At 32.8% G+C, this 13,353-nt stretch overlaps 1 protein-coding gene across 1 annotated transcript; it reads left to right on the forward strand.

Annotated features, from left to right (window-relative positions):
* Nucleotides 1-10,117: 10,117 nt before the first annotated feature.
* On the forward strand, nucleotides 10,118-12,310 carry LOC126839679 (uncharacterized). Its single transcript, XM_050575086.1, has 4 exons — nucleotides 10,118-10,244; nucleotides 10,319-10,414; nucleotides 10,717-10,812; nucleotides 11,069-12,310. Exons 2-4 carry the CDS (start codon nucleotides 10,393-10,395, stop codon nucleotides 12,277-12,279), a joined length of 1,329 nt encoding a protein of 442 aa, XP_050431043.1. The 5' UTR covers nucleotides 10,118-10,244; nucleotides 10,319-10,392; the 3' UTR covers nucleotides 12,280-12,310.
* Nucleotides 12,311-13,353: the final 1,043 nt, after the last annotated feature.

A 13,353-nucleotide genomic window follows, 5' to 3' on the forward strand; every position in this document is an offset into this window, starting at 1 on the left:
ATGAGTCTATATAAAAAAGAAAAATTACTATACTTAACCATAGCAACACATACTTAGGAAATAAAAAAAATTGTTTTGTTTATTTTCAATATATTGTAAAAACGTTTTAATAATTACCTGAATCAGAATAATCACTGCTTGATTCATCTAACAATTGACACATTGCATCTTCTGGTTTTTTATTTCGCCCACTCATAATAAAATTCACAATATTCAATTGAATAAACAGTATTACACGTTGCTCCAGTCACTATTTAGTTTGTAAACACACTAATCGGCAGGCGGTCATCACTTGAAATTTATCAAAACTGGTTGTGTTTTGACAAACAGATAAGATTGTGAATCCACAAGAGGCCATACAAAATAATATTAATAAAAACTATTTTTAGAAAATTTGACAAACATTTGCCCGACCTTTTGTTAAGTTACAATTGGACAATGCTTAATTCCCGACACAGTGAAACCATAACAACAGCCACTGCTATAACAGCTATGCCACTTTAAGACTTTCAAAAATATAACTGTTATAGCAGTCATCAACGTATCGCGACTTAAAAGAGTATGACTGTTATAGCAGTGATTGTCCGTCAACGTGTTAAAGACTCCAAGAATAATGTGTATGAAGTTAGCAACAAAGTAAAACAGCACCGAGCAGTAGTGATGGTAACTTGTTATCAATTATGATAACTGTTATTAACTGTTACTGTTACTATCAAAATAACAGTTTCTGTTATTTTTCAATATTAGGTACATAAGTATTCTATGATAATACCAAGAGATATTTTTTATATAACATCTCTTTTCTTTGTAAATAACATATTATAAATATTACTGAAAATGAAATGTTCCGAAATTAGTAAAAAACTACTTGACAGTAAACTGAAAATAAAAATATTCTAATACAAAATAATGATAGTAACATGTTTTAATTTATCTTATATTTAGTAAATAATCGTGTTAAAATACAATATACTACTAATTACTAGAGTATTAAATATTACACACATACACCTAAATACTAATTCAAAATGTATGTAAATCTGTATTAGTTTGATGATTAATAAAATAAGACAATTAATATACCAAATATTTAATACATTATGTTGCATTGTTTTATACTATAATATTGTATTACATTATCACCATATATATATATATATAAATATGACATTAATTAAAAAAATTAATAAGTTCTATATTTATACTCAATTATCTCTGGAGTTTTAGAATAACTTATAATAATATGCTAATATCTTTACTTTTTTTTATTGAAATATCAGCATCTACTATTTATTTCGAGTTTCGACAGTATACTAACATCTTATAACATGTATTTACATGTTAGGTATTGCAATACATCAGCAACTCTTTTACCCATAAAACAAATAATAGCAACCATTAATCTTTTAGTGTTTGGAGAATCAAGTACCTACTATTATAATTGATTTTAATAAACACATTGTGTTTAAAGTTTTATACTTATATTTAACTAAATTTATTTGTAAAAATAATAGTCATGGATAGGAGAAGTAGCTCAGTGTGGTCTTATTTTACAATTAAAGACAACATTATTGCTAAATGTGATATATGTCATAAAGATTATTCTTATAAGTCGTCATTAACTTATCTTAAAAAACACCTATCTAGTCGTCATTTTATATTCTTAAAACAGAGACAAAGTATAAATGATGTAAGTAAAGTTACAAATTAATATTATATTAAAACAACTTAATTTTTAATTAAATTAATAATTTCTAATATTATAAAAAATAGAATCCACCCAGAATTGATACAGATATTGATGAACCTAGTAGTACACATCATATAAACAAGAATTCGGTAAACTCTACTTCCACATTATTACCATCGACTAGCTCTGTACCTAGTACTTCTCATCAAACTACAGTATTAGACCCAGCTCCAACAAATGTAAGTGCCTTTTCTCAAATCCTAACTGGCCAATCCCAAATGCAACCCGAAAATAATGCAAAAGCTTATAAGCGTAAGCAATTGTCCATAGCTACTTATATTCCTAAAAAAATGACAATTAATATGAAAAAAGATATAGATCAATCGCTTTTAAATTTATTTACAAAAGATTACCAACCTTTTAAAATAGTCGAGGACAAGGGCTTTAAAGACTTCGTTAAAATTTTGAACCCTAGTTACACATTACCAAATCGCCATTCGATTTCAAAAGAGTATATCCCAGCCATATATGAAAAATGCATGAGAGAAATGAAAGAATTAGTATTAAAAGAAGCAGAACATGTTTGTCTAACTACTGACTGTTGGACATCTCGTAATAATGAAAGTTTTATGGCCATCACCATACATTTTGTTGACTCAAATTTTTTACTTAAGTCAGTTCTTATAAGTTGTTCTGCATTTAATGAAAAACATACCGTAATAAATTTGAGTGAACAAATAAAAAAAACTATAGATGAATGGCACCTTGAAGGTAAATTAGAATTGGCAGTTTCTGATAATGCTAATAATATAAAAAATGCATTAGGTTTATTAAAATTAAAACACATGAGATGCTTTGCCCATACTCTAAATCTTGTTGTTCAATCGGCTTTTATTTTAGAAAACAATCTTATTGATAAAGTAAAGACAATTGTCACTCATTTTCGAAAAAGTACAGTAGCTAATAACAAACTCATTACTTATCAAATAAATAATGGCATAGATAAACCAAAAATGTTGATTCAAGATGTACAGACTAGGTGGAGTGCCACATATTATATGTTAAATCGTTTTATAGAATTAGAAAATTCTATAAGAGGGACATTGGGTTTGCTTGATAAAGCACCTCAGTGTATACAGCCGCGATAACATATATTTTTTTTTTTTTAATATCCAGTAAACAGGTGCTGCGAGCGTAATAAGTTCATATTTTTGTTTTCCAATAAGTCCTCTTATATTTTACCCCCACCGGTCACATAAAATTAAACATTTTTATGACACTTTTGTTATAAAAACAGATACTACCAGCAGCGAAGAAGTAAACTGTTACACGTTCAGTCTTCTATCTGCCTTCAATCTTTAAACAAGTTTTTCTTCTGCTTCATATATATATATTTATTATATCGTGTAGTTTATAAAATAAAACAATTATGTTCTCGTGCAATCAATGTCAAAAAGTGTATACGTCGGTTAAAAATGTAGTGCGACACAAGAAAGCAGTACATTACGGTATAAGACATACGTGCCGGATATGCTTAGCGTCGTTTATCAGAACAGATGATTTATCCAACCATGTACAGAAAATACACCGTAAGTACCGACAGTTTAATATTCTATGTATTTCTTTACTTTTTCATTTAAATTACTAAGTGCTATATTAAATAAATATTGTTTTCGATATTTTTAAACTAGACCTAGTCAAGTATGGTATTGACTATAATGAGGCAATAGGATCTTTAGTCGGCGTAGGCGTTCATAACATTCCTCAGGCAATGAATGGTACATTTTTAAAATTTTTAAACCGTGTATATTTAAATTTATATTTAAAGGTACTTATTATTTTTAGTTAGTGCTGCAGGACCGTCTTCGTCAGCAAACAAAAGACCTATTACTACTATTAATGCCCCTACTAATAGTAGCAATAACGATAACTCTATAAAAAGCAAGCGTATGAAAATATCACGGTTAAGGAGCATAAAAGAGGTTGGGTTTGTGGAGACGGGCTCATCCCTTAAAAGCAACATTCGATGGTTTTATAGAAAAAACATAGAACAAATGGACGGATACCATATGTTTTTAAATTTGATTAGGGATGAGTTGGCCTCAACGCTCAGGAATTGTGTTCTGGAATCTCCTATTAAATTCAATCTGAAGTTGGAGGCGACCTATAATATTCCACACCAGGAGAATAGTGAAGAAAATAGGTCGTTTAAAACTGGAGCAAAGGAGATATTCCAGGACACAAATATTGAGGAGGAAATTAATAACGCATTTCGAACATTACTCACCGAGGAAGAAGAGTACACGGGACGGGGTAATGGTTTTTCCCTGTTAAACATCGATGGACTCCTTCTAGGGGTATACAAATATACTCCGTTAGGGGGTTCATCGTATATAACCCTGCCAGCAGATATTCGAAACAGGTGGGCAATAGTTAACCCACAAAATATTGATGAAAAATGTTTCTAATGGGCGATACTGGCAAAAAGGGTTACAGGGGTACACAGAGATCGTATAGGAGCCAATTATGCACGAGTAGATGGACTATACGACTTCTCTGGTATAACCTACCCTACTCCGCTTAAAGATATCAGATTATTTGAAAAAAATAATCCTTCTACTTCGGTGAATGTGTTCGGATTGAAGGAAAAAAAAGAAGCTGGAGGAGTAATAAAACATGTAGTACTCCCGTTGCGGGTAGTTGATGATGAGAAAGAGGACCATCACGACCTTCTGCTTATTACAAACAAAGCTCAAGTCAGCCACTATACGCACATAACCAATTTTGCTCGTTTGGTTCAGTGCCAGCAGACCAAAAACACATCGAAAATGATTTATTGCAAACGGTGCTTTACAGGTTTCAACTTTATACCCAAATTAAACAAGCCGCACAGGCGAGAAGCACTCCTACAGCATTAGAAAATCTGTGGTGAGTACAAGCCTGTATTACCAATAATGCCAGAGGAGGGTACAAAGTTGAAATTCGAAGCATGGCAAAAAACCCAAAAAGTTCCGTTTGCAATTTATGCTGATTTTAAGAGCTTGCTGGTGAAGTCCGACAAAACTATAGGTACCAAATCAGAGGTACTTCATGAACATGTCGCAATGAGCTATGCGTTCATCGTGAAAGTATCAGATGAGGTACCTCAAGAACTGTTGGATATGTGCAACATTCGGAGGTCAATAGTTTTGCACAGATGCAGCAGGTTATCGGAACCCGACGAAGTGGCGAAACGATTTGTGACTGACATAAGCGAGGAGGCAACGAAAATCAGTGAGCTTTTAAAAAATACTAATGTACCTATAATAATGAGTGAACAAGAGGCTGCTGCTCATACTGCGAACATAGCATGTGAGTTTTGCAAGACGCAGTATTCAGAAAACAACCTTAAAACATCCGACCACGACCATCTGACAGGAAAATTTAGACGAACCCTATGCAAGAAATGCAACTTAAAGCTTGTGACAACAAAGTTTGTGCCGTGTTTTTTGCATAACATGAATAGTTATGACGCCCATTATATCATCCGCCAATTAGGAAACGATAGCAAACACGGTGATACCAAACACGGAGGAGAAGTATATTTCTTTCTCAAAGTTCGTTACAAACACTTTCTCCGTTCGTTTTGTCGATACTTTCCGTTTTATGACCGCAAGTTTAGCCTCCCTCTCGGATAATTTGCGCACATCAAACATAGGGTTGTTCCATGAGACATCAAAAGAGTTTGCTGGCTTCGATATTAATTTGGTGACACGAAAAGGCGTTTATCCATACTCTTATACTTCTGATTGGGATAAGTTGGAAGAAAGGAAACTCCCGGACAAAAAAGAGTTCTTTAATGATCTCAGCGAATCCCACATCAGTCAAGAAGACTATGATCACGCATTAAGAGTATGGAAGCAGTTTCGTTGTCAAACAATGGGCGAGTATTCGGATGTCTACTTAAAAATAGACACCCTAATGCTCTGTGATGTATTCGAAGCGTTTAGGAACCTTTGTATGCGTACATACAACTTAGATGCCGCTCACTACTTTACAAGCCCAGGTCTGAGCTTCGATGCCATGCTACTCTGCACAGGTGTCTCGTTGGAATTACTCAGTGATTATGAGATGAACCTTATGTTTGAACGTGGTATCCGCGGTGGATTAACCCAGTCTACATTAAAATATGCGAAAGCTAATAACCCGAAAGCACCTAATTAAGCACCTAAGGACCTGAAGCTCCCTGACACATGGATAATGTACCAAGATGTTAACAACTTGTATGGGTGGGCTTTATCTCAATTCATGCCATTTGGAGGCTTTAAATGGGTGACAGAAGATCCTAATGAGACTCTTCAAAGACTAGATGGTATGGATGAGCATTCCTCAACAGGACTAGTGTTTGAGGTTGACATCTCATACCCGGAGAGTCTCCACGATGCCCATAACGAGCTTCCATTTTTGCCAGAAACTAAATGCCCACCCAATTCAAGAGTAAAAAAGTTGTTAACAATTTTTTTTATGTTTTCTCTTTATTTTCAAGGAAAAATGATGGAGCGTATGCGGTTGAGGACGAATATAGAACTCGTAAATACTCCGAAACGTGCGAGCAAACTAATAAAAAAACACAATTTTAAATACTGCACGACGTATAGTGAGAACTTATCTGCATTCACACTGGAAAACAAAATATTTGATTTTTGTAAGCCAATTTATGTTGGGTTCTGTGTGTTGGAGATAAGTAAAACCCTCATGAATGACTTTCATTATAATGTGATGTAACGACATTTTAAGGACCGTGTTGAAATTATGGATGGAGACACAGGTAATAAAAAAAACATAGAGAAAGAGAGAGAGAGAGCAATATGAATGAAGTTTACCATTATATATGTATGTAAATAATATTTAATTATTAATTTTAGATGTTCTTGTTTATTTGGTGAAAATTAAAGATTTCTACGCTGAGGTGACCGCACATCCTGAGATGTTAAAATGGTTTGATACTTCAAATCTACCCTCTGATCACCCTGCTTACTCTGTAGCAAAAAAGAAAATCCCAGGGCTTTTTTCTGATGAGACGAACGGTCTTACGGTTTATGAATTTATCAGCCTTAGACCAAAGTCGTATGCTTTCGAGAAAGAGACTTTAGAAACATCAGTGTCCTCGGAAAAAATTAGAGCCAAGAGGATTAGAGGGCATGTAGTAAAAAACCATTTAACCGTCTCAGATTTCAAAAGCTGTCTGTTCGCCGTCACTGAATCATCTGTCGCTGATGGCAAAGCTTTAGCGGTGACAAATGGAAAAACGGTGACCGCAAACATTCACTTGAGGGCAATCGACTCAACCGTTAAGAAAATAAATTATACATCATATACTCCATATAGGGAGAACATTTCAATTCGATCATATAAGCACGAAATTAAAACGATTAAAAACATGAAGATTACGCTAAACTGGCATGATGATAAGCTAGTCATTCTACCAGACCGCATACATATATTGGCAATCGGTCATTACAAGTTAATGTAAGTTAAAATAATATTTTAGTTTTAACTACACAAATATTAACCCGATGTATTGTATTTTTCTAGTGAACTTCAACAACAGCAACAACTTCAACAAAATCATATGCAACCTGATAATGAGAAGGAGGAGGAGGACATAGCTAATTAAGAGAAAGAAAAACTAAAAGGAATAATCCATGAGAAAAAACAAAAAATAAATAATAATTTAAATAGTTTATTGTGTATATTTTCTAGTCAATTTTAAATAAAATAGAAAAATAAATGTACATAAATTGTAAGTAGTAAAAATATAGAATATATAATTTCTTAATGTATGTATGTTTGTATAAAAAAAAAAAGGAAAATAAAATTAGTTAACTACTCATAAAAATGCTTGCATGTAATGAAAGAAAATATAATATTAATCTCATACAATTTGTAAAAAAAAGTGATATATATATATTTAAAATTTAAACAATTACATTATACAAATTAAATTAAAAGAGTAAACCATACACTGTGTATTTTAAAGCTAGTTAAATATATATAGATCGTTTTTTCTCATAGTAATTTTTTTGAAAATTGACATAGTTTTGATAAAACTGCGTGACTAATCCTCTACTAAAGTCCTCATTACCATTCTCGTATGGGTATTCAGCTAAGTTTAAATGCACTTTGAGATTGGTGATGAGTAGAAGGGAAACGTACATTGTGGAACAAAAGGACGATTGATGATCGATGATTCCATTGTTAGGTCCTAATTGAATCATCTCTTTGTGTTTCGGGACTAGTGCAACAAAAAAAAAATGCGATCACCACCGTTAACCTACCTCAACCTTTGCCGCTCTATAGATGATTGCCACCCGTACCGTCCTAACCGTAGACGTTATACATATATAGGTAGCATATAAATATAATGTTAACCAAACGCAAAAACAATATTTATTTTCAGGTCTATATTGAATGGGCATAAACGAACATTTTCTTAATAAAATTGTATACACGTTTGGGTAACATTATATTTATATGCTACCTATATATGTATAACGTCCACGGTTCGGTTGGCGTGTGCATGTTAAAATGTGTACAATAAATTTAACGTTTTCAACACAATTTTAATGGTGTATAAATCCTGGTTACTTAGCCGATGTTACAAAAATATGTATTAGGACCACACACATCGGCACACGCATGGCAGGAGGTTTTTTTGCGGGGCAAAACAAACATTCCCCCCGAAACCTTACCGAGCCTACATACCTAAAAATTATGGAGTCACGACAAATAATATTCGGTGATAGGCATTTCAGTGAACGGTCAGACATTTTACTTGCTAAAATATTAACAAAAAAAAATATCGCAATGCAAATTCTAAATTACCAACTTGCTTACGGAGTGACATGTTAAGTTCGCGATTTAATTTTGATCATGTGTCTAAGTACCCGTTAAAATACGGGGTAAATCAGGTTCGAAAATATTCTAGTGCTTTTAAGGAGTGGAATGTTGCATATAGTTGTAAACGTTTCAATAATTGTGATTACGTTTGCAACTCATATGTTTGTTGGAGCAATTTTGAAGGCGTAGAGAGGCAGCCCGAGTTCGGGATAAGAACTTTTGCAATCAAAGACATCAATGCATTTTTCGCAATTATGCGTTTAATGCATTGTAAAAAATGCAGACAACCACTGCACCGATGGTACACGATTGACCCATCAATTGCGAGAAATTGGAGTTTACTCACGCATGACAAGTTTGTAAACTATGTTGATTTAGACATTGAATATATTAACTTGTAATTTTTTTTACTAATATTAGATTTAAGAAAACAGTGATAGTTAGTGTAATTTTTTTACTAATATTAGAATTAAGATTAGGATTGTAAAATAAATAGTTCTACTTAAAATAAACTTATTTTTTAGTTTAAAAAAACCAATGCCTCATTTTATTATTTAATATAACGTAAATTATAATTTACTTAAAACTTCATTTTTGGTTAACTATATAACAACAAGCGGCTCAACTGATTATTGCAAGTGTAGTCTAAAAAACTATATTAAAAAATTTAAATTTAAGAAAAAAGTATAATATAATAACTTGCAATATATATTTATATATATATATATATATACTATTAGATAGACTATAATATAAATTTTCGGTATGTAGGTTTAAATCGACGCGTCAGTCTGACGCCGAAAAAATCGTTATTAGAATTGGCATATATAACATGAATATGAACCATAAAATATAACAAAAGGGACAAAAAAAATAGTCGTTAGAAATCTTTGACAATACCTTTGATAATATATAATATAGACCGACCGTATGGTGGCGCCAAGCAAGATGGGTTTATCAGATCTCTGTACACCATATGAACTCTTAGCGTGTATTATACAGGTGCAAATAATTTGGCCGTAACAGATGACACCTGCGTTTTAAGATTACATTTTTTGGTTAGCGCTAATTGCGAGAAAATAACGCCTACATTTTTGGGGGTGGCTTATGAATGCAGAGGAAGGGATTTTTTTTTTTTTTTGGAAGGAGTTTGCAGTGATCAGCATGATCAATTATTATACTGTGTACAACCGTCAGATGTAATTTTGCTAACCTACCGTCAACAGTGTCTTGTCAACAGTAGTTTTTGCTCAGCAGTTTACATTAATTTTCACTGTTTAATTTTATATATATCGATTTTGTGTTTTTTTTTAGAACAAAGTATCGTATTGTAATCTTAATATTATTGTATTACCGCATATAACATATTAACGCATTTAATCTAGTAGCTTAAATAACATATTAACACATACTAACGCACTTAACACATTTTTTAAGCTTTTTAACCTATTAGCATAATATTACATATTTTTAGCATATTATTATTATTATTTTAGTAAACTTATTAAATTCTTAAACATGTATAAGTGTAGTTTGTGTGGTAAATCATTCTCTACAAGCTCTAATCTTAATAGACATTTAAAAGTCCACCAAGGTATTAGGTTTGCATGCGAAGAATGTGATTATGACTTCAAGTATCAAGGGAATCTATCCAGACACTGCATTGCCAAATACAGTAAGAAAATATTTTTTTTGTTTATACTTAAAAAAAAATGTGATTTAATTTAATAAAATATAACATTTATTCAGCTGGTGCGAGGCGAAACAGGCGTCCAGGAAATCCTCTTCAACAAAGGGCATCGGTTATTCAGCACACATCACACATGCCTTCAACATCTGGTTTAGGTTAGTAAATGAATTATTTTTTACAAGTATATAGTGATTTTTTTTATAAGAGAAACTTGAAACACATCACCAATATTAAATTAAAATATATTTACTTACACAATGAAAAGAAAAAAAAATAGCTTATAAACAAATATATTCACAATATATCATTGAATAGACCTTTAAATTTAATTTAAAAAAAATTATATAGCCATTCATATATTTTATAGTTATAAGCTATTTTTTCCTTTTAATGATTCAATCCGTTCAACAATCTTTAACATTTAATCTATACTGAAAAAATATTTTTTCCAATACAGGTCGACAGGCAGAACAACAGTTTTGGGGAAGCGCAGACGACGAAACATTTGTCCAAGCCGAAAATAATATGGCGTCAACTTCAAGAGTTGCTACAGGTTAGTGAAAAATATGTATACCGCATTAATTTTTTATACGTTAGGTTAGGGTAGGTTACCGTAGTAGGTTTTTTTATATGTAACATTCACTATAAATTATTTAGTAAAAAATATATATAGTTATGACTTTAATATATTGTTTAGAGTAAATATTATACATTTCACCCTACCGTCCTGGCCAATTTTTTTTCAATTTATTAACACTTAGACACATTTTCACGGTTTATATTAAGTAAGGCCATTATTATATTATTAGGTGTAGATAAAAGATCGTTGGAAGAACTGTGTGACAGCGAAGGCGATGAGGCATGCTTGCAGGCTCTTGATAGTATAACGGGCAACAGAGAAAACAACGCAAATAATAAACGGTTGAAAAGTCACCGTTTAGCTGCAGTAACGAGAGAAGGATTCGTTTTGACCACCACAGGGTTTAGAGGTTTATGTAAAGCCTATTATAAGAAAAAATTTAATCAATTAGCGGACTATGAATCTTTCTTGGCTGAAACCAAACCTCAACTAATCGAACTTCTTACAACACTCGTTGCTGAAAATGCCATCAAATATACGTTGAAACTTGAGTCGACGTACAAAATCCCATCCACCGAGGTTCTTGAAAACCGGGCTTTCAAGACGTGTGCGAGGACATTGCTACCTGAGACCATCATTGAAGACCAAATAACTGATGACTTTAACAAGTTATTAGTTGAAGAAGAAGACATGGCTGGCAAAGGATCTGGGTTTTCTCTGGAAAAGATTGATGGTATATTAGTAGATGTGTTTCAATATTCGCCTTTCGGTGGCTCATCGTATATACCACTCCCGGAAGCCATTGAAAATAGGAAAGCAACAGTCAATGTACAAAACACGGATCAGCAATGTTTTCGATACAGTATATTGGCAAAACACGTGACTACAGCTAACCCGCACAGAGTAACACACTATGAAGGTATGACAGACCGGTACAACTTTGCCGGAATTAGTTTCCCCACTCCGTTGTCCGAAGCAAAGAAATTTGAGAAGAATAATAAAGAAGTGTCCATCAATGTTTATGGTTTCAAGAAAGGTAATCGTACGTATAAAAACAAGGCGAAGAACAACATTCCTAACCATAACAATGAAAAAAAAGATTACATTATTATTCCATACCGAGTATGCACCATTGAGCAACCGAATCATTTCGATCTGTTATACTTCGATGATGGGAAAGGCAACTTTCATTATTGCTATATCAGAAACCTGACACGACTGGTCGGTCAGCAAATGTCAAAAAATAACAAAGAAAAGGCCATATGCAGACGATGTTTCAAGACTTATGTGGATGAAGCAGGAAAAGCCCAAAAGGAATCCAGACTGGACGAGCATAGAAGAATATGCAACAAAAATGAATCTGTAACGCCAATTCTACCCCCACCAAAAACTTATATGAAATTTGAAAATTATGGTAATACTCAAAAACATGATTTGTGATTTATGCGGATTTTGAGTGTTTGTTGAAGAAACCAGCTGCAGATAGTCATTTTGGGAAAACTACTGTTACCCAAGACCACGTGCCCATGAGTTATGTGTACTTAGTCAAGCCTAGCGAGGATGTCCCAAAAGAGTTGTTAGATCGATTCAACATACCACAAACTCCGGTTGTTTACAGCGGCAATAAAAACAGCGAATTAAATGATGTGCCAAAACATTTTATTCAAAGTATAACCGATGTAGCACGGAATATCGAGCAGCTTTTAAACGTTAATACCCCTATACGCATGTCGACACAGGACGATAGCAACCATAAGGCTGTCGTGAACGGCGGTCAATGCCCTCTCTGTAATTGCAAATTTTCAATATTAAATCATCCGGTACGCGATCACCACCATTTAAGCGGTAGATACAGAAAAACCGTTTGTAATAGGTGCAATTTAAAAATGCAAAGTCCAAAGTTTGTAAGTTGCATTTTCCACAATTTATCGTCTTATGACTCGCATATAATCGTTACTGAATTAGGCCATGATCCACACACAATTAACGTTATTCCTAATAGCGAGGAAAAATTCATTTCGTTTTCTAAATTTATTTCGAATAAATTTTCAGTCCGATTTTTGGATAGTTATCGCTTTATGGCCAGTAGTCTTGACAAATTAACAAATAACCTTGCCCGTTCTGAAAATCAAATAACTGTTTACTTTTTTCAGTAGAAGGGGAGGAAGCGTTCTATTACTATAATATATGTCAAGCTAATTTTTACGGTTTCCCAAAATATTAAGAATGTCTATGATCGTTTTATTAGTTGAATACTTAAAAATTTCATTATCCTTAATTAATGATGTTATATTAGTTTCAAGAGATTTAATTTTGTTAAGGTTATCGGATGCTACTTCTTGCGTCTCACGCAGCTGTTTTGTAATACTTGAAGTTAATGTTTCTATATTAGTTACTATATAATTAATTTTGGAAAGGTTATCAGATGCTAATTCATGTGTCTCACGCAATTGTTTTGTTATACTTGAAATTTGAAGGACGTTATTTCTAATGAGTTTATTATTGCCGTCGTGT

This window comes from Adelges cooleyi, unplaced genomic scaffold, assembly GCF_023614345.1.
Source record: "Adelges cooleyi isolate 19-005CV unplaced genomic scaffold, UGA_ACOO_1.1 ACOO_flye_CR_arks_rails_tigmint_CR_PRNA_307, whole genome shotgun sequence".
Classification (NCBI taxonomy): Eukaryota; Metazoa; Arthropoda; class Insecta; order Hemiptera; family Adelgidae; genus Adelges; species Adelges cooleyi.

Bases quoted from the DNA above. Each gene is read 5' to 3' on its own strand.
- LOC126839679 (XM_050575086.1), top strand. From the start codon at position 10,393: ATGCCTTCAACATCTGGTTTAG. The intron at 10,415-10,716 runs GTTAGTAAATGA...TTTCCAATACAG, and splicing joins GCCTTCAACATCTGGTTTAG to GTCGACAGGCAGAACAACAG. The intron at 10,813-11,068 runs GTTAGTGAAAAA...TTATATTATTAG, and splicing joins AACTTCAAGAGTTGCTACAG to GTGTAGATAAAAGATCGTTG.